The following is a 26,280-nucleotide window of genomic DNA, read 5'->3' as shown; positions in this document are numbered from 1 at the left end:
AACTTTCACATACACTTTTGTTTGTTCAAGTGACGGGGGAAAAAGAAGAGGAATCGGCAGTAATCTGAAAGAGACGCGGCTCAAATGGGGGGGCGAGGTGAAGGGTCAAAAGGATAGACCAATTGGCCACCGCAGGACAAAGCAAAGCCTCGCCCCTAGCTGTGGACCCATCTGCCGCGACCCAGTCCAGCTTCAGCCCCTCACCGGGTCCACTGTCCGTTCTCCGGCAGCTTTGCCAATAAAGTTTTTCGCAAGGACTTGGAGAAGCCGGAAGGAGGCCGAGCTGCCCAGAGTTAGTTCTGGCAACTTCCCGGGAGAAAAAATGAGCTTCGCGAGATTTGGTAGCATTCAGGCCACCGGCCCGCAGCTGGGCAGCTACTATCGCGAGACTTGACGGGCGGAGGAGGAGCTGTCGCGGGCAGCCGCCTCACAGCGATGGCGGCCGAGCAGGGCCGGCGGCGGCGGCGGCTGCGGCTCCGGCCGGACACGGCAGTGGTGGCGGTAGCGGCGGGCGGCGGGGGCCTGTGACCGGGAGCCGCCCCGGACCCGGGCACCATGAGCCAAGGCACCCCCGCAGGGGAGAGCAGCGAGCCCGAGGCGAAGGTCCTCCACACCAAGCGGCTTTACCGGTGAGAGGCCGGGGTGTGCGTGCGGCCGCCGGGGGAAGTGGGCGCCGCGGGGGCGGGGCCGCGGCGGGCGGGGCCGGGGTGCGGGCCGGGGTGCTGGGGGAGCGGGAGGGCGCGGCCGGGCGGCGAGCGCGGTGGGCGCGGGGCCCGGCCGGGGCGGAGGGCCGGGGGCGGGGGGCGGCCGGGCGGCCGAGGGGCGCACGTGGAGGAGGCCCCTGGCCGGGAGCCTGGGGCGGGCCCCGAGCTCTGCGGGCCGCGGAGGTGAGGGTGGGATCGCAGGCGGGGAGAACCCGGAAGGGAGCGGCGCTCCGAACCCCGCAGGACGCGGACGGGAGCGCCCGGGACTGCAGTCCGGAGAGCCGGGCGCTCCCTGTGACCTTGGGCCTCGCTGTCCGCATCCTGGGGAGGACAGGTTTGGGTTGGATATGCTCAGAAGTCCCTCTGCCTCCAATTTTGCGGAGTTTGAATGAAAAGGGAGAGGCTGAAGACGAGTTGTGTTGGCCTGGAAGGGCCACGAAGGGCTGTGAGTTAGGAGTGTTCCTAGGTCATGGGAGCCCGTTTCAGGGCACCTGGGCACTCCTGATCCCGAGCGCCGCTTTCTCCAGCCTCATGACTACAGTCCCTTGCCAGGCAGTTTCCCTTCTTGGTTTCTGGTTCCCGCAGCGCCACTCGCCCTTCGCAGGTCCTGTCTTCAGACCCCAGCCCTCTGTTGAGGCCGCTGTGCGCATTTCCCACACAGGGTCGAGGATTTTTTTTTATGGGGAGCAGCTGGAACGTGGTTTCTAGAACTGGATCAGAATGGGCTGAAGCGTGAGACCAAGTTGAGGTTGCTACTTTATAGTAAGGGTTGGGGTTTGGGTTTTTCTTTTAGCTCAGGCTCTGTAGAACAGGGCCCTCGGGTCGGTGGGCCTCATCTTGGCAGTGAAAGAGTCAAGAGCATGTTGTTGTCTTTTCCTCCCTCCAGTCTGCATCCTGCCCTTTCGACCTTTGTAAGTCAGAGGCAGAGGGGAGTATAGGCTGCTCCAAAAATAGAAAAGTGATCCAATCCAGCAGCCCCTGGGCGCCCACTGTGGGCTGCCCCCCAGTCGTCTGGGGCGGGTGAGGAGTCGGCTGCCGGTGGCACGTGTGTTGCATCACGCTGCAAATGTCAGTGCTGCCTGTCAGAGCGTGGGCCCTGCCTGAAAGATTCCATACTTGTCTCCAGCTTTTGGTAATGGCCCTGGTCATCCTTCTGATTGTTCTCAGGCCTAGTTCTTCCTCAGCCCACTATCCTCACGGGACTGACTGACTTAAGGTGATGTGTGTGCACGTGTGGCTTATGTGTGTGCACATGGGTACCCCCGCCTGTGACTGTGTGTTCTTGGCTTTGAGCAGGGTGGAGGTGTGAGGCAGCAGGTCTCTGTTTTCATTCTTCATTAGCGCAGTGGTGACTGTTGGAAGGAGCTGGGGAAGGAAGGTCTGATTTCTCTGCCCAACATAAATGTGGTGTTAGACTGAGAAACTGTCACTCTGAGGTTCAGTAAATTTGGGAAATTTCCATAGTCTGTTTATAGAAATGGGATTCTGAAATGTTTTAACCCCCTCAGAAGAAAAGGCAGCAGTAGAAGGGATGCTGGAAGGGCAACAAACACCAATTAATTAATTTGGTCGATTAACTATTTTTTCAATTATTTTATTTATGGGGGCGCCTGGGTGGCTCAGTCGTTAAGCATCTGCCTTCGGCTCAGGGTGTGATCCTGGCGCTCTGGGATCGAGCCCCACATCGGGCTCCTCCGCTGGAAGCCTGCTTCTTCCTCTCCCACTCCCCCTGCTTGTATTCCCTCTCTCGCTGGCTGTCTCTCTGTGTCAAATAAATAAAAATCTTAAAGAAATTATTTTATTTTATTTTTGTAAAGATTTTATTTATTTGACAGTGAGAGAGGGAACACAAGCAGGGGGAGTGGGAGAGGGAGAAGCAGGATTTCTGCCGAGCAGGCAGCCCAATGCGGGGCTTAATCCCAGGACCCTGGGATCACGACCCGAGCCAAAGGCAGACATTTAACAACTGAACCACCCAGGCTCCCCTAACTATTTTTAAAAAACATTTTTTGGGGCGCCTGGCTGGCTCAGTCAGGGGAGCGTGCAGCTCTTGATCTCAGGGTTATGCGTTCTAGCCCCACGTTGGGTACAGAAATTACTTTAAAAAAAAAAAATTGCAATTAGAACTTTCTAGAGTAACAGTTATTAAGCTTTCTTGGATTGAGAACTAAGGAGAGCTGTGGAGCCGGTCCATAAAGACATGTGCACACGCTCCTGAGATCAGTCCATGGCTCGGAAGTTAAAAAGCCTTGCCCTAGGGAACTAAGAGGGCCTAGAGCAAAGTCACTGAAGGCTCTCTGATGGCCCTGGCATTCAGGGCCAGGCTGGCTAAAAGGGCTTGGCTCCCATCTCTAGGTAGCCCAGAAGGCATTTGGAGAAATGCTGAGCTCTCACGATTGCCTATGAGAAGGCCTGGATTACCCTCCCACTGGCTCATCTGGGTGCTGGCGGTCACTCTGCCCGGGGCAGGGCAGCTTTTGCTGGCATCCCACGTGAGTGACCACAGGGAGCTAGCCTGCCGGGGCCCACTTTCCCTGGCCCAGGAGCCCATGTCTCAGTATTCTGAAACAATCTTGAATTGTTGTGGGAATCACCAATCCCCCCCTTTCTTGGTTGCTTTTGTGCCTGGAGCTGTGTCTGAGTTTACCTGTTTTCACAGGAGCTATCTGTCTTCCTCTGGGTTTTCCCTTCTAGAGATGACACGTACCTCTGACACTTCTTAGCCATCCATTGTGGAGTTTCCTTGGTCTTTTCTCATGGTATCCGGAGTCTCCTTCTTGGCCTTCCAATAAGAAAGATGGAGGCTAATGCTTATTGAATGCTCCGCATGTACGAGACACCATTAAGAGTGCTTTGTGTATTAGCTAATTTAATCCTCACAAAGTAGGTGATAATAGTACTCCCATTTTATATATGGGAGAACTGGGATACAAGGAAGTTAGGTATTTTGCCCAGGACCCAGAGCCTCTAATATCAAACAAAGAATCCAGGAGACCTTTCGACTACACAGTATGAAGCTCAGCCCCCCCCCCCCCATTTTTCCATACCCTGCTAATTCAGAAATGGAATTTTGTGCTAGGAATGCTTTTCCTTTATGTCAGAGACAGTAAGCCCTTGCTTATTGTAATTAATTCTTGTCACTGTTATTTGGTGAATGGCTGCTCTATGCCAAGGTAAGTTCTTTCAGTTCACCTTCACAGTCCTCTGAGGCAGCTGCCGTTACTGTCCCCATTTTTATGGATAGGACAACTGAGGCTTGGAGAGCTTAGATAATCTGCCCCAAATTACAGACTTAGACACAACTAGGGGTCAAAGCCTGGATCTTCTGCTGGCATCACAGTGCAAGCTCTGTCTGTTAAGAGACTCTAGCTTCCCATATCACGGGGTTTCTCTACCTTGACACCTTGGACATTTGGGGCAGGATAGTTATTGTGGTGGACTGTCCTGTGTATTGTGGGGTGTCTGGCAGCACCCACTAAATGCCAGTAGCCACTCCCCTCGCCCCCTTGAACCCCGGCCACAAGTAGTGACAGTCAGAAATGTCCCCCGGGGTAGGGGCTGTTCTTTCAGGAGGGAGACTGTTCATCTTGTTTTGTGCAGCTCAGCCTGCAGCCTTCCCGCTTCCCTGCCCCTAATTCTGTAGCTTCTCCTCGAGGATCAGTGCCCCCCCCCCGCCCCCCCCCCCCCCCGCCTGCCTGGACATATGCGTGGCTCAGGGGCTGTTTGCCTGTGTTTCCCTCCAGGGCTGTGGTGGAGGCTGTGCATCGACTTGACCTCATCCTTTGCAACAAAACTGCATATCAAGAAGTGTTCAAACCAGAGAACATTAGCCTGAGGAACAAGTAAGCTGGAGACCCTAAACCATAGATCCTTACGGTTTCACTACCCTTCTCCCCCTGGAACCCTGTCGCATATGGACACATACAGTGTCTGTATGGTACAATAATGGGCTGTGAACTCTGGCCTTCCTAAGAGAGGAAATGGGGACCTCTCACTCTCTCTGCAGCTTCTGCATCTGACAGACTGGGGCCGTGTGGATGCCACTGGAGTTGGGGGGGGGCTGGCCATGCTGCAAAATGACAGGAAAGAAAGATGGGGTTAAAAGGCAGGAAAAAAGGAAAGAAGTGTGCAGGGGAGAAAGAAGATTATTAACATTCTTACTACTCCTCCCTGTATCCTTCAGGGCTCGCACTGCTTTCCAGGACTACTGTTTGTCCCAGGTCATGCAGACCGACCTTGGATGTCCCTTGGGAGGCACAGAGATTTGTCGGCTGGGGTATTGGCAAATGCCTCCTTGCCCCAAGGATGGTCAGTCTCTTCTCCTCTGTACCCTCAGGCTGCGCGAGCTCTGCGTCAAGCTTATGTTCCTGCACCCAGTAGACTATGGGAGGAAGGCTGAGGAGCTGCTATGGAGAAAGGTATACTACGAAGTTATTCAGCTTATCAAGACTAACAAAAAGGTAAGGGGAGGTCCTAGATTTTGAGAAGAAATGTGTCTAAAGAGGGAAGTTAAGAAAGGAAGAGACAGGTAGAGAGGTGGGCCAGGATATGGTTGGAGGTGGAGGAGCCAAGGAAAAGATGGCAGAAGGGAGGGAGGGGGTCAGATGTAATTAGGATTGGGGGAGGGGGGAGCCTCATCCCACATGGGAAGACCAGAGAAGTGGATCTAAGGGTGTGGGGATAACTCATGAGTGAAAGGAGATGTGGATGAAGTTCCAGAGCTGAGAATCTAAGTTCGTTTCCTTGGGAGAGGAACAGGGTTAGGGAGGGGGAACGGTGCTCTGAGCTTACTGCTTAGCAGCCCCCTTGCTTTCCCACGTCCAGCACATCCACAGCCGGAGCACCTTGGAGTGCGCCTACAGGACACACCTGGTCGCGGGGATTGGCTTCTACCAGCATCTGCTTCTCTACATTCAGTCCCACTACCAGCTGGAACTTCAGTGCTGCATCGACTGGACCCACGTCACCGACCCCCTCATAGGTCAGTGAAATCTGAAAGGTGGGCTTGAGGAGCAAGTGTATATGCCTCCACGTCTGGCCTTCTTCTGGGTTCTGTAGCTTGTGACCTAGCCAGGCAGAGAGGATTCTAGGAAGAGCTACAGATGGTCCATGGACTTCGGGTTTATCCAAACAAGCACATGAGGTAGGGTGAAGACCTGAAGGAAAGAGAGGTTTCTGTTGGTTGGGACTGTGACTGAGGAGGAGTTGGAAGGAGGAATGGAATGATCTAGAGCAAGTCTGGCACTGGAGGATGGTATTAATAGCATTTGTTTTCTTCTTGCAGTTGAATTTGGTTGGCACTGTTTGTTTTTTCCTAAGTTTTTATTTATTTATTTACGTAATCTCTCTGCCCAATGTGGGGCTTGAACTCATGACCCTGAGATCAGGAGCCGCCCACTCCCCCAACTAAGCCGGCCGGGCGCCTCCAGCACTGTTTCTTTTAACTTCAGAGATTGTTTCCCAGTTTTTTTTGCAAGTATTGAAAGTTTTAGAAATGTTTGGGGTTTATAGACTTTACAGATATTCCTTCACGATGGCGCCCATCTCCATGTGGCCGCCTGAGGTGCCAGTGGCTGTGGTTGACTTCCTTCCCTCCTTGTCTGAGCCTCCGGCCCCTCACGCTCCTTCCGTCCCCCTGCCTGTGCCCCCGCCCTTGCCAGACACTGGGGGCCTGAGCGTGTGTCTGTGCCACCACAGGGCATTCTCCAGTCCGAAGCACAGCACTGCGTTTGGTGCATTTACAGAACATGATTTAAAAACAACGGCATAGGGGCGCCTGGGTGGCACAGCGGTTAAGCGTCTGCCTTCGGCTCAGGGCGTGATCCCGGCGTTATGGGATCGAGCCCCACATCGGGCTCCTCTGCTATGAGCCTGCTTCTTCCTCTCCCACTCCCCCTGCTTGTGTTCCCTCTCTTGCTGGCTGTCTCTATCTCTGTCAAATAAATAAATAAAATCTTTAAAAACAAACAAACAAAAAAAACAACGGCATAACCTAAGACCGCCCTCATAGATTTTATACCGGGTAGCCGGAGAGGTCCATAGCCCCAAACAAGTGAAGAACCCTCACTTCAGAGACTCAGTTCCCCAAACTCAGTTTTTCTCCTTGTTGACGTTTTCGCGTTCAGCCAACTAAGAGATGCCTGTTGAAAACACTAGGAACGGCTTTTCAGGTTGGGAGTCCCGCAGCCAGCAGCGTGGCTGTACGGTGGTGTCGACAAAGCGGATGGGCTCTGGAGCCAGTCTGCCTTTCAAGTCCTGGCTCTGCCACTCACCCGCTGTGTGACGCTCTTCTTAAGTGTCAGGGGAGAGGGACCCCTTGTGAGGTTGCTGTGAGGGTCCGTTAACACCGAACAACACTTAGACCAGTACCTGGCACGTGGGAAAGCTGCCTCCCAAACTCTGAACTGAGGTTCCAGAGCTGCTTGGGTGAAGGGAGAGCTGAGAGCGTAGCATGTCAGGTCCTCAGGCATGGCAAGCTCATCTGTGTCCTTCATGGGCAGACTCCCCAGCAGGCGGCCATCTCTGTAGGCCTCCCTCAGGCGGAAGCCTGGGGCACCTGCCTTGGCCTCATGCACATTTCCTTCTTCCTGGCAGGTTTCCCATCTCTACCTAAATCTTTCCACCATATGTGGGGAGCTTCTGCCCAAGGCATCTAAGACTGTCCTGACACTTGAGCTTCACCTCTTCTTCCTTTCTAGAAGCCTTTCTATGATGAGCTTTCATGTCGCCTTCCCCCAGGGAACAGTCCTGGCTCGAGGACCCTCACCCATCCTCCCCAGTTCCTTCTGTCCTGTGAATGACCCCTCCCTGCGACCCTCTGCCTGGGTCCTGGATGCATGGCTTCTCCGCCCCCAACACAGTGTTTCAGGAGGAGCCGTGGATGCTTAATCTCCTTTCTCCACCTAGGAAAGGTGTTTCCCCATTAGGGAGGGGGCGGGGAATGGGCTTCTGAGTGTCTCTGTCTGTCTTCTCAGGATGCAAGAAGCCGGTGTCCGCGTCAGGGAAGGAGATGGACTGGGCGCAGATGGCGTGCCACCGATGTCTCATGTACCTGGGGGATTTGTGTAAGAATCTGAACCTTTCGTTTTTGCTTTGGGCTCCAGGACAGGTGGAAAGCTGCTTCCGTTGTTGGTACCACCTTGTATGTGATGGGAGAGCAGGAGTAGTTTTGGCCTGTGTAACCCCTCACCCCACCCGCCCCGTCAAACAATGTGTTGTTCTCACTGCTCCTCCATGAGCCAGAAAGGACCAGTGACTATGGAAGAAGGAAAATGAACTTTGAGAAAGTCTGGGTGATCACTCAATTTCAGTAGCAGGTTAGGAAGATTTTAATTCAACATTTTTCTCCTTTGGGTTTTGCTTTGGTTTCATGGACTCCTAGAGGAATTGAAGTTGGGCCTCATGGAGGACTTTCCTGCCCGACAAATGTTTGTCACAATGAAGGAGTACTCTCTTGTCTGCTGGCCTCTGGGCCTGTAGTCCTGGTAGCTAAAGGTTCCTCATTAGGCTGTTGGATGCATTACCTTTTGTCACCTGAGGGTCTTTCCCTCCCTGCCCCACCCACTCCTGGTCCCCTCATGGGCCCTGTGCACAGAGAGCGCCAACCGCTTCACATTAGACTGACCAGGTGTCCTCAGTAATGTCCTCACTCCAGAATCAAGCAGCTGTATTCTAGAACCAATACCAGAGGTCTTCCCAAGCAGTTACATGTGCTGCAGGTCCCCTTCATTGGGAGGAGATAAGCAAGAGCCTGTTTACAAACACTAAGTATTCTCTACATTTTGAAGCTACCAGCAAGGAAAAGAGAGTTGAACAATTTGCCCACAGTCATGCAGAGTTAAGATTGTGCCAGAGGCCCAAGCAGCCTGCCTCCTAGCTAAGGTATCTTCCTCCCAGGCTCGTACTGCAGCTCCACAGAGCGGACTCCAGGCGAGGGGAGGTTTTTGTGAAACACGGCCTCATCACGTTTCCTTCCTTCTGTCTCCTGCAGCGCGGTATCAGAATGAATTAGCTGGTGTAGACACTGAGCTGCTCGCTGAGAGATTTTACTACCAAGCCTTGTCAGTAGCTCCGCAGATTGGTAAGTGGCATCCCGACTCGGGCCTCCCTACCCAGCAGTTTTCCAACAAGAAGACAACGTTGAGATGGCAGGCAGGCCGCGCTGGCTTCCCTCGGTCCTCCCCATGCTCGGTCCCGTCACACTTCACCTTGGTTGTGCATTCTCCCCCTCGGAACACATGCTCAAGAGAAATGCGGGGTCCTGATCCAAGAAGGAGGGAGGCAGAGGGGACAGAAGGGAAGAAGGCTCCCCTTGTCCCTGAAGTCTCTGTAGAAAGAGGAACTTATACTTCAGCTGTCTGCGTGGCAGGCATAGTGGGAGAAGGGATGAGGCTCCATTACAGGGAGAGGTTGGGAGAGCTCAGGGGTGGGATAGAGGAGAGGGCTTCACAGCATTCTGTCAGCCTTCGAAGAGCCACAGCTGCTGCTGACGAAATGGCGCCCGTTGGTGCTGAACCCCCTGGCAGGCCAGGCCGGAAGTGAGTCGGTCCCCTGGGGAAGTAGGATTGGCTGCTCCTCCCTGGAGGCACCGGTGTCTGCTGCAAACCCAGTCCTCCTCCCCACGAGCTCCCCGGTGCTCAGCAGTGCTGGGTCGTGGTTGCCGCGGTGAGTAGCGTGCCCTCGGACTGTGTGACTTCTGTCTCCCCGCAGGAATGCCCTTCAACCAGCTGGGCACGCTCGCGGGCGGCAAGTACTACAACGTGGAGGCCATGTACTGCTACCTGCGCTGGTGAGTGTCTGCTGCTGTCCCCCGGCTGGCTCGTGTTGGGCCACTGCGGCTCCAGCACCCGCCTTCCTAGCTCTGGGCTGAGAGCGCCGCTTGTCACAGATCCACCGGGATTTGTAGGCTCTCGGGCAGCCAAGATAGCTGCCCACCGTCTCCTATAAAGCACAGGATCGCTGTCTTGAAGGAGGAAGTAAACGTAATGTGGTGGATAAAGTGTTATCAAGGTAGCGGCTGATGAGAACTGCAGCACTGTCGAGCTTCGGTGTCGAGGTGACCGTGGCGACACTGTGGGAGGACCAGCTGAGTAGCAGGGTGGCCCACTGCTTCCCCGGTGCTGACACTCCCTCAGAATAAGAAACCTCGGTTGCAGGACAGCTGAGGCTGAGTGGGCTTGGTCACTGAGTTGGCGGAGCCAAGTGCACGTGTGCCTGAGAGGTCGGCCAGGGGCTCTTGAGTAGGTTGTAGTTGGAAATAAACTGCCTGGACCCCTGCGGCAGCCGCCTCCTCGGGGCCGACGCCTCCCTGAGAAGCCAGACGTTTGCAGAAGACGCTGCTGTGAGCTGGGCTTCAAAGCAAAGGGAGTAAAGTAAGCTGGTCTTTGTAACTGTACTGGCCACGTGCTGAAGTGTAAAGTAAGATTCCCTGTGCCGTGAGCCTTGGTTCACCTGGTCAAGGAAACCTTTTCCCTTGAATCAGCACAGTATCTGCTCTTGGGGTGCCCATCTCCTTCCCTGGATTGATACAGACTGGCCCCCAAGGCCACTGTTTTCATTCTTAAATACAGTTACCAGGTTTGTAGGCTTCCGTTGCCTCTTCCACCATCCTCTCGTGCCTTCCTGGGATTGCCCCCCTTACTGGTCCTCGGTCCCTCATCACACTCATGACCATGATTTAGGGTGAGTCACTCCCAAAGAGAGCCCAGCACATCCAGGGTTGGGAGGCGCCTGCTGAGGTCCTGCCCTGCTGTATTAAAGCATTCACATCTCATGTTTGTGGGTTAGGCATTTGGGTGGGGCTCAGGTAGGCAGTTCTCCCCCCCACCCCGTGGCCTTGTCTAGGATCAGCCGCTGGTATTCGGCGGCCTGCAGGGCTGATCTATCTGGAGCAAGGCTCATCTGGACCCCTTCCCACTCCATGTGGTCTCTCTTCCTTGGGAGAGGTGGATTTCTTACATGGTGGCTCAAGGCTCCAGACAGTGGATAATGACCCGAGAGATTTGGAAATAGAATCTGCCAGTGTCTTACGGCCTGGGCCTGGAGACTGGCCGAGTCACCTCCGCGGTGTTCTGTGGGTCAGAGCAGCTGTACTGCACAGTCCCCTCCCCCCACCCCTGATTTAAGGGGGAAGACACAGAACCCTCTTCTAAACCAAAGGTGTGTCAAGGAATTGGTGGCTACCTTTTATTCACCGGTAACATATATTTTTTCTTTTCTGTCCCTTGCTTCTTATCACGAAAGGTGGTTTCTCCCAGAAAAGACATTAAAAGCGGTCCAGCGCTCTGGGGGTGTCCTAGATGCTGCAGCGAGGCAGGCTGGGCTGGGGGACACGGCTCCAGCGGGTGTAGCCGTGGGCCTGCGCACTATTCCTGCTCTTCCAGGCTCTACCTCGTGCGTACGTGTGGACAGTGTCAGGGTGCAGGGCCTGGCACGTGGCGGCTTCTCCGCGCACACTCGCATCTGAACCAGTGTCGTGAGGATTAGAGTTGTGTGTACACACACCCTTGTATGCGGTCGGCTTCTTAGATGCTACCTGTTGTTCCGTGCTCTGTGCTTCACCGTCGACGAAGGCTGGTGTATTTTAGGGACGGTAACTCACTTAAGTTTATAACAGAGTAGAAGCAGTTATTCCACTGACAGGAAGCAAAGGCTTTAGGTTAACTGTGTGTCTTTAGAAGTTGTGTCTATGTATTTTATCTGGAAAAATGGCCTTCACCCTGAGTCTGTACATGGAAGGTGAGGCCGGGGGAGGCATGCATTTGCTAGAAGCATTGTTCCCTAAAGCGCCAGCAGAGCGCCCTCCCCTGCCGAGATCCATGGCTTACCTCTGTCTCCTTCAGCATCCAGTCGGAGGTGTCCTTTGAGGGGGCCTATGGGAATCTCAAGCGGCTGTATGACAAGGCAGCCAAAATGTACCACCAGCTGAAGAAGTGTGAGACTCGGAAACTCTCTCCCAGCAAGAAGCGGTGAGTAGGGCCTGTGTAGTGGGACCATAGGGGCTCTGGAGCCATTTGCCATTTACCATGGGCCCCCCTTCTTCCAGATGTAAAGACATCAAGAGGTTGCTGGTGAACTTCATGTACCTGCAGAGCCTCCTGCAGCCCAGGAGCAGGTGAGGGCGAGAGGGCAGGCCCTTGACCTGCGTCCCGGGAGCCCCACCGCGGCGGCTCTCCCTGTGGTCTCCCCCGCACCCCCGGCTCCTCGGGCCTGCCGCAGACCGCATCACCGACCTCCCTGTCACTCCTGCCCTCCTGCAGCCCGGTGGACTCAGAGCTGACGCCGCTCTGCCAGTCGGTCCTGGAGGACTTCAACCTCTGCCTCTTCTACCTGCCCTCATCCCCCAGCCTCAGCCTGGCCAGCGAGGGCGAGCAGGACTACGAGGGCGGCTACGCTTTCCTCCCGGACCTCCTCATCTTTCAGATGGTCATCATTTGTCTCATGGGTGTGCACAGCTTGAAGAGAGCGGGTAAGTCCCTGTGCACCGCCTTCTGCCCGGGCTGCTGGGCCCTCACTGCTCAGCTTCCTCCCGCGAGCAGTGCCTGCACTGCCTGCCTCACCGCGTGTGGTGGGAGCGTGAGGGCCGGCGAGCCCTACCCTGAAGGAGCTGCGGGTGAAGGAACAAAGGCAACGGCCTGTCTCCATCCCTGGTGCCCCTCCCACCGGGGCAGACGGGAGGGGCAGGATACGTAGCTGGCGACCCAGACAGAACTCAGACTTTGCTGTTGGGGGCAGTCGGGCAGTTGTGCAGACCTTTCTGGCAGCAGTGGGCGTGGAGCGAAGTCGGGAAGGAGGGGGGAGTTAGGGCTGGGTGTGCCGCTGCTTGGGCTGTGAGGAGGAGCCCGCGTGAAGGCATCAGAGCCAGGGAGGACAGCGTAGGACAAGAGGGTATGATCCCCTGGGGACGCACAAAGTGAGCTGGCATATTCTAGACGACAGGATAATCACGCAGAGACCTGAGAAATCTTTCCTCCTGAGAAGAAGCTTTGAGAAGTAGTTGGATTCTCGGAAGGGTGGAGAACAGGTGAGATGGGGCTGGAGCTAATGGTGCCTGCTCTTCCTCAGAGCCCTGGGCCCCTAATGCCCGGCTTTCCTGGCTCTAGGGTCCAAGCAGTACAGTGCAGCCATTGCCTTCACCCTGGCCCTCTTCTCCCACCTCGTCAACCACGTCAACATACGGCTGCAGGCTGAGCTGGAGGAGGGCGAGAACCCCGTGCCGGCGTTCCAGAGCGATGGCACAGGTGCGGGCATGGGGTGCGACTGCGTGGGGGGGGTGCGACTGCGGGCACGTCAGCCTGGGGCGCGGGGATGGAGGAAGGGGAGCACGGGGGTGACTGGGGAGGTGGCCTTGAAGAGCACCTTCCAGCTTCTGGGCTCCAGTTGTCCCTAGTTTCCACCTGACTGTCCTTTTGCATAGATGAGCCCTTGGAGAAGGAGGAAGCCCCAGGCCCTGAGCCCCCTCCCGCAGCACCTCCAGCGGGTGAGGTCAGAAAGAGTCGAAAGTTCTCCCGCCTCTCCTGCCTCCGCCGCCGCCGCCACCCACCCACAGGTGGAGATGACAGTGACCTGAGTGAAGGCTTTGACTCGGACTCTAGCCACGACTCGGCCAGGGCCAGCGAGGGCTCGGACAGTGGCTCTGACAAGAGTCTTGAAGGTGGGGGAACGGCCTTTGATGCTGAGACAGACTCAGAAATGAACAGCCAAGAGTCCCGGTCAGACCTGGAAGACATGGAGGATGAGGAGGGGACACGGTCCCCGGCCCTGGAGCCGACTCGGCCCAGGTCAGAGGCTCCCGAGTCTCTCAATGGCCCCCTGGGCCCCAGTGAGGCCAGCATTGCCAGCAAGCTGCAAGCCATGTCCACTCAGATGTTCCAGACCAAGCGCTGCTTCCGGCTGGCCCCCACCTTCAGCAACCTGCTCCTGCAGCCCCCCAGTGAGCCCCAGACCATGGCCAGCCGCGGGCCCTGTGTCAACGGAGATGCGGACAAGCCCTCGGAGCCAGGTATCCGGGCCCCTGTTCATCCTGGTCTGTCCCGTATTTCCCCTCCACCACCTGAGAGGCGGCTTGCCTGTCTCTTCAGGTCCCGTCCCATCCACCCTTACGGCCTTCTCTCTGCTCCTCTGGTCTGGTCCAGGAGTGTCGTCCTGAGAGTCCCCACTGCTGCCCGCGGTCTGCCTCTTCTCCCACATGACTGCTGCCACTGGCCCTCGTCCCACCAGGGACCTCTCTCCTGAGGGTCTTCCCTGCACAGGGGATGCCCAGTGCCTACTCTCTGCCAGGTGCTGGGCTGGACTGTTTTCGGGTATAGTCTGGTTGAACTTTCACAGCAGTCTTGTGGGGGAAGAGTTCTCATTCCTCTTCTAAATGCTGCCCCTTGCCCCTTGCCCCTAGCCTGTCGCTTGGCTAATTCTTACTTGCCCTTTGGTTTTCCCATAGAAATCACTGGGTCTGGGAATCTTCCAAGGCTAGGCGAGAGTTCCTCCCTGTGGGCGCCTGTAGCCTCTGCCCCGCCACAGCTTCCTGGCCTTTCCCACTCAGGTGTACTTGTCTTTTGGCTCGTCTGTGTCCCCAAGGAGACCGTGAGCCTCTTAGGGGCAGGACAGTGTGTGTTTGGTCTGTCCTTGGATCCTTAGTTCTTAACACCCTGCCAGTACATGTGGGAGCAGGAGGAAGCTAGGGAGCCAGCACGCAGAGGTGAGGCGGCCTGCTCCGTGCTCTGACCTGCCAGGTTCAAGACCTAGGAGTTGGGGTCGTCCTTTTCTTCTTTTCTTTTCTTTTCTTTTCTTTTCTTTTCTTTTCTTTAATTTGTTTTTTTTAGCTTGTTTAATTTGTTTTTTAGCTTGTGCCTGCATGAGGGGGGAGGAGCAGAGAGGAAGGAGCGGGGAGAGAATCCCAAGCTGACCCCGTGCTGAGCGCGGAGCCCGATACAGGGCTCAATCTCACGACCCTGAGATCTTGACCTGAGCTGAAATCAGGAGTCAGACACTTAACCGAGTGAGCCACCCGCCGCCTCAGGGGTGTTTCTTTTAATTCTGTATGCCTTTTCTCCCTCCCCAACCGCTCCCTTCTGATTGTCTGCCCTGCTTTCTAGCAGAGGGTAGGCCTTTTATAAGCATCGCTCGAGGGAATACCTGTGTAGACCATCCTCACAAGTGAGCTGGAGCCAGAAAGAGCCATAGTTTGTCCTATTTATTTTTATCTGGTAGGCTCTGTTCCCAGTGTGGGGCCCAGGATAGGGCTTGAACTCATGGCCCTGAGATCAAGACCCGAGCTGAGGGGTGCCTGGGTGGCACAGTCGTTAAGCCTCTGCCTTCGGCTCAGGGCGTGATCCCGGCGCTCTGGGATTGAGCCCCACGTCAGTCTCCTCCGCTGGGAGCCTGCTTCTTTCTCTCCCACTCCCCCTGCTTGTGTTCCCTCTCTCGCTGGCTGTCTCTCTCTGTCAAATAAATAAATAAAGTATTAAAAAAAAAAAAAAGACCCGAGCTGAGATCAAGAGTTGGACACTCAACCAACCGACTGAGCCACCCAGGCGCCCCAGAAAAAAACACTTTTTGTTTTTAAGATTTTGTCAGAGAGCACAAGCAGGGGGCGCAGCAGGCAGAGGGAGAAGCAGGCTCCCTGATGAGCAGGGAGCCGGATGTGGGATTCGATCCCAGGGATCATGACCTGAGCCGAAGGCAGACGCTTAACCAACTGAGCCACCCAGGCGTCTCAAGAAAGGTGGAGGCTGCAGTCTCTTGGCTTAAAAGCGTCTGGTTAGTAGACGTAGAAAGATTAGGCAGGGGTGCGTAGTAAGCTCCCCATCTTTCACGTCAGAGCTCTGCTCCCGAGGGCAGGCAGGGCGAGCGTGCCCCCCGTCTGGAGCTGCAGCCCAGTGCCACGTGCCTGCCGCTTATCGCGGCTCCCTGTCCCCAACCCCCAGCCTCTGAGGAGGGCTCCGAGTCGGAGGGCAGTGAGTCCAGCGGGCACTCCTGTCGGAATGAGCGCAGCGTCCAGGAGAAGCTGCAAGTCCTGGCGGCCGAAGGCCTGCTTCCCGCCGTGAAGGTCTTCCTGGACTGGCTGCGGGCCAACCCTGACCTCATCGTCGTATGTGCGCAGGTGCGGCTCCTCGCGGCGTCGGGAGCAAAGCCGAGGGGGGCGCGGGGAGGCCCCTCGGGTTCCAACACCACAGAAGTTACGGCAGGCACCTGCTTTGGGTGGGCTCTTACACTTTTTACCCGGAAAGGATTAGACAGGACCTCTGGCCTCCAGGAGCCTGTGGCCTGGGCCGGGACACACACTCTGTGGATGGGAAGGCAGGAGCTGCTTATCCCACTCTGTGCCCCTCACGCCGGGTGTAACAGCTGTCATCAGGAAGGGGGGTCGATGAAGGCGTGTGTGTGTGTGTGTGTGTGTGTGTGTGTGTGTGTTTTTGAGGGCCGGCCTCGAGCCTGGTCCCGGAGGAAGGAGGGAGGAGGGGGCGGGGCGTCTTCTCCTCAGGTTCAGTCTGTCTTGAGCCTTGAGGGCCCCGCAGGTTTTGTCCGGTGTCGCTTTATCCCAGGAGCACAGCTGCCGTGCGGTGGAAGGCCCTCCCCCTCCGGTCGCCCTCGTCCCCAGACGAGAGTTGGGGTTAGGGCCAGGCACGCCCTTGGGTGTGTGCCTATGTGTGCCGGCGGCGAGTTGCTCACCACCCTTAGTCATCAGGGGAGGTGCGCTGAAAATGGGGACGTGGGCTCACATTCCCACACAGCTGTCCCAGGATGGGCACACGGAGGGCTGCGCCACGGGGAGAAGCTGCCTCCAGCGCTCTAGCTTTTCCCGCTCCCATAACCTAGTGTCCTTCCTGTGGCCTTGCACCTTCTCCCCGTGATCTTGCCGCTGGTGATGAAGCTCAGCCAGGCTTGTGGGCCCCCTGCATTCCTCATGGGGTTGGCTCCCTGTGTTCCCGGTCTCCCAGGAGTCCCCTCCCTTGGCCTCTTTGGTTAGTTTTCCTATCAGATTGCTCTAGGCCTGTGGCCATAGGCCCCAGACCCCCCAGGGGTCCTGCTTTCCTTGCCCGCCCCGCCGCCCCGCTGAAGGCCTCCCCTCTCTGCAGAGCTCTCAGAGTCTGTGGAATCGCCTGTCTGTGTTGCTGAACCTGTTGCCAGCTGCTGGCGAGCTCCAGGAGTCTGGTGAGTGAGTCCCTAGCACTGTCTCCCCTTTCCCTCTCCCTCGGTGGCCCCACGAAGCCCATCCCCCTCTCTGGTAACCCAGCCTGGGGAGAAGGAGGTTAATGGGACTCAGTGCCCAGCCACCCTGACACACAGCAGCTATTGTGGTCTCTGCATCTCCGGTTTCCCCCAACACTGCCCCACTGTGGGCAGGTGGCCTGGTTGGCCAGGGAGTATGCTCCCCGGGGAGGGCAGTGGGGCGGGCAGGAGTGGAGAGATGGGAGCCCAGGAGCCAGCGCCACTCGCTGAAAGTCCTCCTGGGCCTCCAGAGCTCATCCTCTCCTGCCACCTTGTAGCTGCACGTGCCCAGCGGTTCCCACCTCTGGCCTCACTTGAGCGGTGTGCACGTTGTCCTCCAGAGCCCTCGTCAGGTTCACCCTGGTGTCGGGGAGCTTTCCTCATCAGAGCCCTTGCTCCCTGTGCCTACCCTGCTCTTCCAGCCAGACCAGCTCCGGTCTCCCTGAGCCGTGCGACATGGCCCTCTCTGTCCCTCTCTGTTCTCCAAGGAGAAGGGCTGAGTCCCCTAGGGCAGGTGGTCTCACATGTCTTCTCCCCAGGCCTGGCCCTGTGTCCCGAGGTCCAGGACGTTCTCGAAGGTTGTGAACTGACTGACCTGCCCTCCAGCCTGCTGCTCCCAGAGGACACGGCCCTTCGTAACCTGCCTCCCCTCCGGGCTGCCCACCGACGCTTCAACTTCGACACGGATCGGCCCCTGCTTAGCGCCTTAGAGGAGGTGAGCATGGCACTTCTGATTCCACAAGCTCTGGTGTGAGTCCAGCCCCACAGTGAAGCAGGTGGCCTCCCGTCCAGACAGGCAGAGCGTCCTTGGGGCTGGGCTGGGTGTGCTTCCTTCCGTGAGCCACCAAGCTGGCTCTCCTTCCCACAGGATGCTCAGCTGTGGGTGTCTTGTCGTGGCCTCCCTCCACCATGTCCATCTTTTGCAGAGGGTGGGGCGGGGGGCCATTAGGGCTTAGGACCCGTTCTCTCACTCGTTTCCACTCTGGGCCCAGCATCCTGTGAGCTGGGCGGGAGGCCGTCAGGGAGAGAGCTGGAAGAGAAAGTGCTGCCCAGCCAGGCCGGACCCCCTTGCGCCTGTATCACCGCACGGGCCATCTGGGGACGGCCAGGGAAGCCAAGTAGACACTCTCCCAGCGCCCTTGCCGGCACATGCACGGGCCTCTTGGTTGCTCCTGTCCAGCCAGAGGACCTTGGCTCTAGTCTGTATCAAGTGTTAGCATTCTAGAGAAGATTTTTGTTTGCTGGGGAAGAACTGTTTTGCCAACCAAGAAAATAGGTTGGAAATGTCGGCATAGCTCAGTCCCCTCGTTTTTCCATGCGAGACCCTGAGGAGAGAGGTGGCCTGAGCGCCCAGGTCGTCCCGCGCTCCGCCCAGTGCGCTGCCTTTTGTTTCCGCCTGCGTCCCGGTTCGCCAGTCCTGCCTGGAGTCTCCTTTCCTGGCAACCCAAGGCCCTGGGTCTTGGGGCTCCCCTCTCCCACCGCACAGACCCAGGCCTCTCCAGGGAGCCCCTGCTGCTGCTGCGGCCGGGCAGCTGGGCCGGGGGGACCCGGAGAGCCCTGCCCACTGACCGGCTCCCGCGTCCCCTCGCAGTCGGTCGTGCGCACCTGCTGCATCCGCAGCTTTGGCCACTTCGTCGCCCGCCTGCAGGGCAGCATCCTGCAGTTCAGCGCGGAGGCCGGCATCTTCGTGAGCATCGCCCGGTCGGAGCAGGAGGGCGTGCTGCAGCAGGCGCAGGCGCAGTTCCGCATGGTGAGTCATCCCCCCCCCCCCCCCCCGCTCGTGGCTCCCGCCAGGCGCAGTGAGCACCCCGGCCGGAGGGCCCTTGACGGAGGAGGGGGGGGAGCGGGGGGAGCAGGGGTGCGGCGCGGGGACTGAGGAACGGGCCAGTGGGCAGGGCGGGAGCGGTGCGCTGAGCAGAGGCAGCTGGTCCAGGCCTGTGTCCAGACTGCCTGGGCTCGAGGGCCGTCTCTGTCCCCTCCTAGTCTGAGCTCAGCAAGTTCATTGACCTTGCTAAGCTCGTTTCCCTGCAAGTTACACGGCACTCGTGGCGCCGGCTTCATGGGTTGGTGGTGACGCTAGAGCGAGCGTGCATCTCGGGTACCGCGTGTGCTCAGCCGGTGCCCCTGACCCTTCCTCTCGAGGGGATGAAGACTGGGGGCGGGGAGAGTGGCAGGCTCTGGGTATCAGACGCCACAAAGGATTCTTTCCTCCTCCAGGATCCCCAGAAAGTAGCAGGTGGCCGGGGTTACCTCTTCTCCATTCCGAATCTGGTCCCTAGACACTGAGTGCTCTGTGCCAGGCCTGTCCGTACTGTAGGCACTGGGGTCACAGCAGCGAACAAGATTGTCCTTTCTCTTGTGAGGCTGATGCTTGGGGAGCACAATCCCGGTTCTGCGCTGGGGCCTGCATAGCTCTGAGCGTGCTGTCCTCCCCGGGCTGGACGGCAATACCTTGGCGGGGGGGTGTCTGGCGCTGAACCATGGCCCACGTGTCTCTGCAAACCTCGAGGGTTTTTCTTCGTCCCAGGCCATCCCCTTCCCCACAAGCTGCAGGCCTCCCCGCCTCTCTGAGCACCCCTTCCTGCGGACGTGGCACGTGACAGGCTCACAGCAACTCCCTTCTTTGCGGTCTTAAAAGCAGGCGTGTTCTATTAAAAAACAAACCTTTTGTGTTAAGGCTTCTGTTGCTGTTCTATAGAGGAAAAGACATAATACAAAGATAATCATGGGGAAATGACACAGCTTTAAAACATGCTAGTTTTTGCAGGCATTTCCTTTAGGTTAAAGCTCCAAGACTCTTCCTCAGGGGCAGGGAGCACCTGAGAGCCCCATGCGGGTGGTGCTGGCCCCCAAAGTCACGCTGCCTGCTGGGGCTGCCCCCTGCGCTGCTAAGTGGCACATGTCCACCCTGGGGGCTCATCTCTTAGCAGCAGCGTGGCCGTCCCCATATTGACATCTGCCATCACCTATCGAAAGCTTTCTGTGTGCCAAGCCAAGTTGGCCCGGGATAGCTTATTCGGCCCTGGGTGCAGCCCTGTGAGGGGCCCTTACCCTCTCCTGCGCTGGGTGTTGGAGTGCAGAACCACAGAAGAGGGCTCGTCCCTGGAATTGGGCAGACCGGCTCTTCCTTCTCAGCTGCTGTGGGGTGCGGCGTCTCTGCAGGCCTGCTGGGTCCAGTGGCCGCTGCTCCTACTCGGGGATGCCGGCATGTGCCTGGGTTAGGGACCCATCTTTCCTGGGGTTCCTCAGATTCTCCCTGCGGACGGCAGAGGCCCACATCTCTGAGCCGCTGGCCCGGCTGTGCCAGAGCCTGAGGGTGGTACAGCTCTCCTCTTCCTGGGTCCAGATGGGTGCCCATCGCCCACCCCCAGCAGAGGGGGCATCGCAGTTCCAATTCCAGCCTGAAAGGCTGTTCCCTAGGCTTGGTTCCTATAGTGACAGTGCTCCCTGTCCTCGCCAGTCTGCCGGCGGGCCTGTGAGAAAGTGGCCTTGGGTTCTGCCCGTGTGCCTCCCTCTCTCCTTCCTGCACCTGGGTTTCTCCAAGGGGATGTTCTAGGCGTTTTGGACAGGGCTGTTCTGTGCAGGACTCTGCAGGGCCGTAGGTACATCTTGCACAACCGTAGTGTAATTATCACAACTAAGATGCAGCAGTACCGTGAACCATAGATTTTATTAAGATTTTACTAAATTTTCCACTGACATGTTTTCTTTTTTGTTTGTTTTAAAGATTTTATTTATTTGAGGGGCGCCTGGGTGGCACAGCAGTTAGGTGTCTGCCTTCGGCTCAGGGCGTGATCCCGGCGTTGTGGGATCGAGCCCCATGTCAGGCTCCTCCACTATGAGCCTGCTTCTTCCTCTCCCACTCCCCCTTGCTTGTGTTCCCTCTCTCGCTGGCTGTCTCTATCTCCGTCAAATAAATGAATACAATCTTAAAAAAAAAAAAAAAGATTTTATTTATTTGAGAGAGAGAGTGGGCAGGAGAGAGAGTGAGAGCACGAGCAGGAGGAGGGGCAGAAAGGGAGAGGCAGTCTCCCCGTTGAGCAGGGAGCCTGACTGGGGCTCAATCCGAGGCCCTGGGACCACGACCTGAGCCGAAGGCAGACACTCAACCGACTGAGCCACCCAGGCGCCCCTAATGTCTGTTTTCTTTCCCAAGCACATTGCGTTGGGCTGTGTGTGTCTGTGGTCTGCTCCAGGCTGTGACGGTTCCTCAGTCTTTCCTTTCGTGACCTTGACACTTGTGAGGAGTATCGGTCAGTTACTTTGTAGCGCGTCCTCAGCCTGGCTTTGTCCAGACATGTCTCGGCCGTGTGTTCTCGTGGTTGGAATGCGATTATACACCCGAGGTTAATGTTGGAAAGCACCACTCCGAGGATGTCACTTTGCCCGTTAAAGAGCCTTTGGTCTGCGGCCCCCCCCAGATCTTTAAGGATAAGTCTCCATCCTTAATCTCATCTCTAGACCACCTTAGGGAATGTGGGCTTCATCCAGAAGACAAGGGAACCGGCAGAGGACTTTTAGTCAGGGCCACAGCGCACACCAGGCAGCATGTGGCTGCCGGCAGGGAAGGTGGCCGGGGGTAGAGACGGGCCGGGGAGGAGGGGGTGGGGGGACCCAGCTTAGACCGGGGTCGCGCAGTGGAGGTGAAGGGGAGGGGCAGTTGGCAGGACTGGGAACCGAGAGAGGTACAGTCACAGCTCAGCCTCTGCCTTGCGCACACGGTGGCTGCTTTCCCAGGTGGGGGGCCGCCGGAAAGGGAGCAGCAGCTTTGGAGGAGCGGAGCGGGCTGGCTGGGCTGGCGCTGTAGATGGGGAAGAAGTCGGCAAGCGGATGGTGTGGGAGGTGGGGTGTGCGGGGTGGCAGCCCCCCGAGGCGCGGAGCGGAGGGCAGGGCCAGAAGCCTGACGGTGACTGTGCGCAGCTGGCTGCCCGTCTCCGGGCCGCCTGGGCCGGCGAGAGCTTCGGCACGGGTCCCAGAAGTCCTTCTCCACCAGAGCAGTGGTTTTTCTCCCGAGCCTCCCGCTCCCTCACTTAGCGGGAGCAAGAAAGCTGACTTCACATGAGGGGTTCCTGTTTCAGACCCTGGGAATTGCTCTTGGGTAGTCTCGTGGTCTCTGGGGAAATGGCTGTGGCCCCAGCTCTTGGTCCCAAGCGTAGCACGTGTTTTGCCTCGTAGGCACAGGAGGAGGCCCGTCGGAACAGGCTGATGAGAGACATGGCCCAGCTGCGGCTTCAGGTAGGCAGTCGGGACCCAGCTGCCCTGCTCCTGATCTGCTCGTGGGCCAGACCCCACCGGCAGACCCTCCGCTCCAGCCACTGCCCCTGCTCTGTTCCACAGCCCCGTTCTCTTCTTCCAGGGGCCCCCCACTCTGTTCCCCTGCCTCCCCTACCCCGTTCTACTGTGCCCCGCCCCAGCTCTGTTCCGTCTCCCCCCTTCCACGGCGGCCTTCACTTTAACCGGATCACCTCCCAGACTGCCTTCTCTTGGTCATTCCCTCACTGAGCCTCGATGCCCCCTTTCTGCCTTCCCTGTTGTCTTTTCCTTCTTTTTCTCTTTACCTTTCCTTCTTCCTGCCTCCCTTTCCTCCAAGGCCCTTGGTACAAGGAGCCCCCTGTCCCCCTTGGCAGCAGGAGACACCCGAGAGCCCTCTTGGGTTCCAACCTTCCTGCCCAGGCTGTAGGGCCCACGCAGCCCCATCCACTCTGCTCTCTCTCCCCAGCTCGAGGTCTCTCAGCTGGAAGGGAGCCTGCAGCAGCCCAAGGCCCAGTCGGCAATGTCTCCTTACCTCGTCCCTGACACACAAGCCCTCTGCCACCACCTCCCGGTCATCCGCCAGCTGGCCACCAGTGGCCGCTTCATTGTCATCATCCCAAGGACAGGTAGGCATACTGGGGAGGTAGAGGGGACAGGGCGTGGCTAAGAGAGACTTGGGGCTTGTGATTGAGAAGTGCTCCCGGGGGCCCAGTTTCCACACCGTGGCCTCGGTCAAGTCCTGCCCTCTTCCTAAAGCTCAGTCACTTCATCTGTGGAATGCGTGTGACAATCTGTTAAACTCTTGACTCAACAATTAAGGAGAAACGAGAGAAAAATGTAAGCAAACGCACTTGGTAAATTGCCAGCTCTGTTGCTCACAGAAGGTCATACTTTGGAAGAGCTCTGGGAGACATATAGGAGCCCGGGTCCCTGCTTCTCCTGCAGCGGGTCCTGGGGGATTCCTGCGAGCTCAGACGCTCCCTGCGGAGCCGCGGGCCACAGCAGTGCCAGGGAGCCCCGGGCCACAGCAGTGCGAGCTCACCTGTTCCGTCTTTCCCCACCCCACCATGTCCACCAGTGATCGATGGCCTGGACTTGCTGAAGAAGGAACACCCAGGGGCCCGGGATGGGATCCGATACCTGGAGGCAGAGTTTAAGAAAGGGAACAGGTGAGTGTGGGCCTAGGCCTCTCCCAAGCCCCGTGTCAGGCTCCCAGACAACAGTATCTGTTCCTGGCTTCCCGCGGGTAAGACACACGCTTGCAGCCCCTGCGCGCTGCCGGGGTTGGGGGCAGGGAACAGAGATGTAATTACAAGTCAGGGTCTCAGGTGTGGATGGAGGGTGGTCAAGGGGGGGACTGACCTGCTGTCTCTTTGCCAATGGGACAGGCACGAGATCAGCATCAGCAGGGAGGTGGGGGCAGAGTCCCCAGCTCCAGGCTTGGGCTCCTTTGCAGGAGTTCCTGCTGTTTTGGGGTTGGGCCCATGATCAAGGGTACCGGGGTGGGAGTCGTTCACCGCTGCAGCCAGCCAGGCCTGGCAGGTGGTGGCATGCTGGTGCTCGGGCCGCGCTGGCCCTCCCTTCTGGGCTTTGGGGCTGGCAGGGCAGCAGTAGATGGGGAGCTGGCTTTGCTCCCCACCCCCCGCCCCTGCATCTGCCTGGCCAGGAAGCCTCACAAAGCCTGCTTGTTCGGCCCTTGTCTCCAGAAGCCCTCACTTGAAAAGCATCTGCCGCTCCTCCCTTCTCAGCTCCTCCCCCGGGAGGAACCAAAGGATTGATGTTATCAGGGGGGAAAGTGAGCTGGGCTCAGTAGCCAGGAAGCTCCTTTGAAATGGCTCCGAACAGAGCTGTGGTGGGAGAGGTGCCCCCTGCCCCCCGGGCCACAGCGAGGTGCTTTGTGGGAGGCGCCCCGCTGCCTCTGATCCCCACTTTCCCTCTGCCCCTGCCTCCGCAGGTATATTCGCTGCCAGAAAGAGGTGGGAAAGAGCTTTGAGCGGCATAAGCTGAAGAGGCAGGATGCAGACGCCTGGTAAACTGCCAGCCCCACGCTCCTGGAACCTCGCTCCTCTCCACGCGCTCCCCGGGCCAGCCGGTCCTGCAGCAAATAGCAGGACCAGCCTGGGGCCACCCTCAGCCCGCCAGGGCCTCCTGCGCATGTCCCCTTGGAGGGAGTGAGAAGTGGCTCCAGCCCCAAAGCCCCTATGACCCTGAGATGCCGGGGCTTGGTGTTCTCGCTCAGTGTCCCTTTGCCCACTCCCCGCAGGACACTCTCCAGTACTGGCTTCCAGAACTGCTGCCCCTGGCTGCCTGGTTTCTCTAGCTCTCTCTCCCGCTGCCCTCCCTGTCCCCAGCTTCCCCTGTGCCCTGGGGGTCCTGGCGTCCAGGCTGCGCTCATGCTGGGGCTTGGCCCACATCCTCTTCCTCCATACCAGGACGCTCTATAAGATCCTGGACAGCTGCAAGCAGTTGACTCTGGCCCAGGGGGCAGGTGAGGAGGACCCGAGCGGCATGGTGACCATCGTCACAGGCCTTTCCCTGGACAACCCCAGTGCACTCTCAGGCCCTATGCAGGTAGGTCCGTGAGGTGGGGCAACAGGTGAACGGGCAAGAGGTGCCAAAGCGGACTCCCTTCTCAGACCACACCATATGCTTCCACCACCCCTTCCCCAGCCCTGCAGCGGGTCTCATCGTTCAGGAGGTCAGGCCCTCCCCCATCAGTCGCCCTCCCCATTCCACAGGCAGCCCTGCAGGCCGCTGCACACGCTAGTGTGGACATCAAGAATGTTCTGGACTTCTACAAGCAGTGGAAGGAGATTGGTTGAGATGGACCCCCAAGCCCTGCAGTGGGGCTGCATCCAGATCTCTCCTGCCCTCCCTGGCAGCCAGGACCAGCACCTGTAGTCACCCCACCACACGCAGACTCACGCACGCACGCAGGAAGGAAGCCCAGCTGCACACAGGCCGCAGGGAGGGCCCGGGAGCCACAGGGAGGGCCCAGAGCCGGCTGGGAGGGCGGGTCCCCCTGTCGCCAAGACATGTCAGGAAAGCGAGGGAAGTGCTTGGAGCAGGAGAGGCCTGTGGGCCCCCAGCCAGCCCTTCTGCCTCAGCCCCCCATGGTCCCCAGGGGCAGGTGGCAGGCATGGGCGTCTGCGTTCCATTGGAGTGGTTTGTGGACCTCTGAGGGGAAGGGACAGCGGAAGGGCCCCTCTTCCTCACTCAAGACGCAGGGTGGTTGGTGCCAGGAGTCTGGAGCCTCCGGCGCCGGGGGAAGAATTGGGTAACACCAGGCGTGTGGGCGGTTCTCTGCAGACCCTTCCCCTCCTGGAGAACCACCCATCCCCCTCTCCCTTGGCGCAGGCGGGCGCAGCTCTGGAGCCTTGGGGACTCTTCCAGAAGAGGGGCCTGGAGCTGCCAGCACCAGGAGCAGGGCCAGGGCTCACCCCCGCCTGCTGCTGCGGGCGCCGCGCACCCAGCCGCCCCCCTTTGCTTTTGCTCTGCGTCTGCCCGGCTTCCAGGGCACAGAGCAGGCCCCTCTGTCTGTCGGCAGTCTGGCCCGCGGGCCAGGGAGGGTCCCCGGCCCACCAGCCCCACAGTCGGGGCGCCTGTGTGGGGGCAGAGCTCGATGCTAGGAAGAGGAGGGGGAGCGGTGTGAGGCCACCAGCCCCCTGACAGTCTGGGAGAGGCCTGCGTGGAGGTGGGCAGCAGAAAGGAGAGGCTCTTAGAGCTGCCCGGTCAGGGGCCTGCTGTCCTGGGGGTGTTGAGCACGGGGCTCGCTTGCGGGTGGTGCGTGGCGAGGTGAACGTGGGAGCCAAGATCATGAATCGTTCAGGGCAGGGGGCGGAGCAGCAGGCGTGGGCTGTGGGGGAGGCTCTGGCCAGGAACGCCTTGGCCCCTTGCCCTGGGGCTGGCCAGGAGCTCGCTGGGGGTCTCGGCTCTGCTGCCCCCCACCCCAGCGCTAGCCTAACTTCCCAGGCTGTTCTCAGAGGAAAGCAGACTTCTTGCCTCCTTCCTCTAAGCGAGTCTGGGACGGCCTGGGGGGGAGTGGGGTCACCCCCACCCCAGTCGCTGGCAGAGACGGAGACTAAAGCATCACTTAATAAAGAGCCCTCGAAGCCTG

At 58.4% G+C, this 26,280-nt stretch overlaps 1 protein-coding gene across 7 annotated transcripts; it reads left to right on the top strand.

Moving 5' to 3' along the window:
* Positions 1-391: 391 nt before the first annotated feature.
* Positions 392-26,280, top strand: SMG5 (SMG5 nonsense mediated mRNA decay factor). Of its 7 annotated transcripts, none has more exons than XM_087855075.1 (22): positions 392-629; positions 4,448-4,546; positions 5,041-5,164; positions 5,529-5,685; positions 7,679-7,768; positions 8,695-8,784; positions 9,414-9,492; positions 11,546-11,671; positions 11,749-11,817; positions 11,963-12,171; positions 12,806-12,943; positions 13,120-13,704; positions 15,626-15,801; positions 16,778-16,853; positions 17,450-17,625; positions 18,502-18,660; positions 22,086-22,145; positions 22,630-22,789; positions 23,242-23,332; positions 24,118-24,192; positions 24,596-24,734; positions 24,834-26,280. In XM_087855075.1, exons 1-22 carry the CDS (start codon positions 556-558, stop codon positions 25,062-25,064), a joined length of 3,183 nt encoding a protein of 1,060 aa, XP_087711201.1. In that variant the 5' UTR covers positions 392-555; the 3' UTR covers positions 25,065-26,280. The 7 variants fall into 7 exon arrangements, with proteins under 7 accessions (XP_087711201.1, XP_045640061.2, XP_087711213.1 ...); XM_045784105.2 differs by having other exon boundaries at positions 393-629; positions 24,902-26,280; XM_087855087.1 differs by lacking the exon at positions 392-629 and adding an exon at positions 808-887.

The sequence above is a fragment of the Ursus americanus genome, chromosome 2, assembly GCF_024610735.1.
Source record: "Ursus americanus isolate L20-20 chromosome 2, mUrsAme1.1.p, whole genome shotgun sequence".
Taxonomy (NCBI): Eukaryota; Metazoa; Chordata; class Mammalia; order Carnivora; family Ursidae; genus Ursus; species Ursus americanus.
This window is presented reverse-complemented; position numbering and strand designations above follow the sequence as displayed.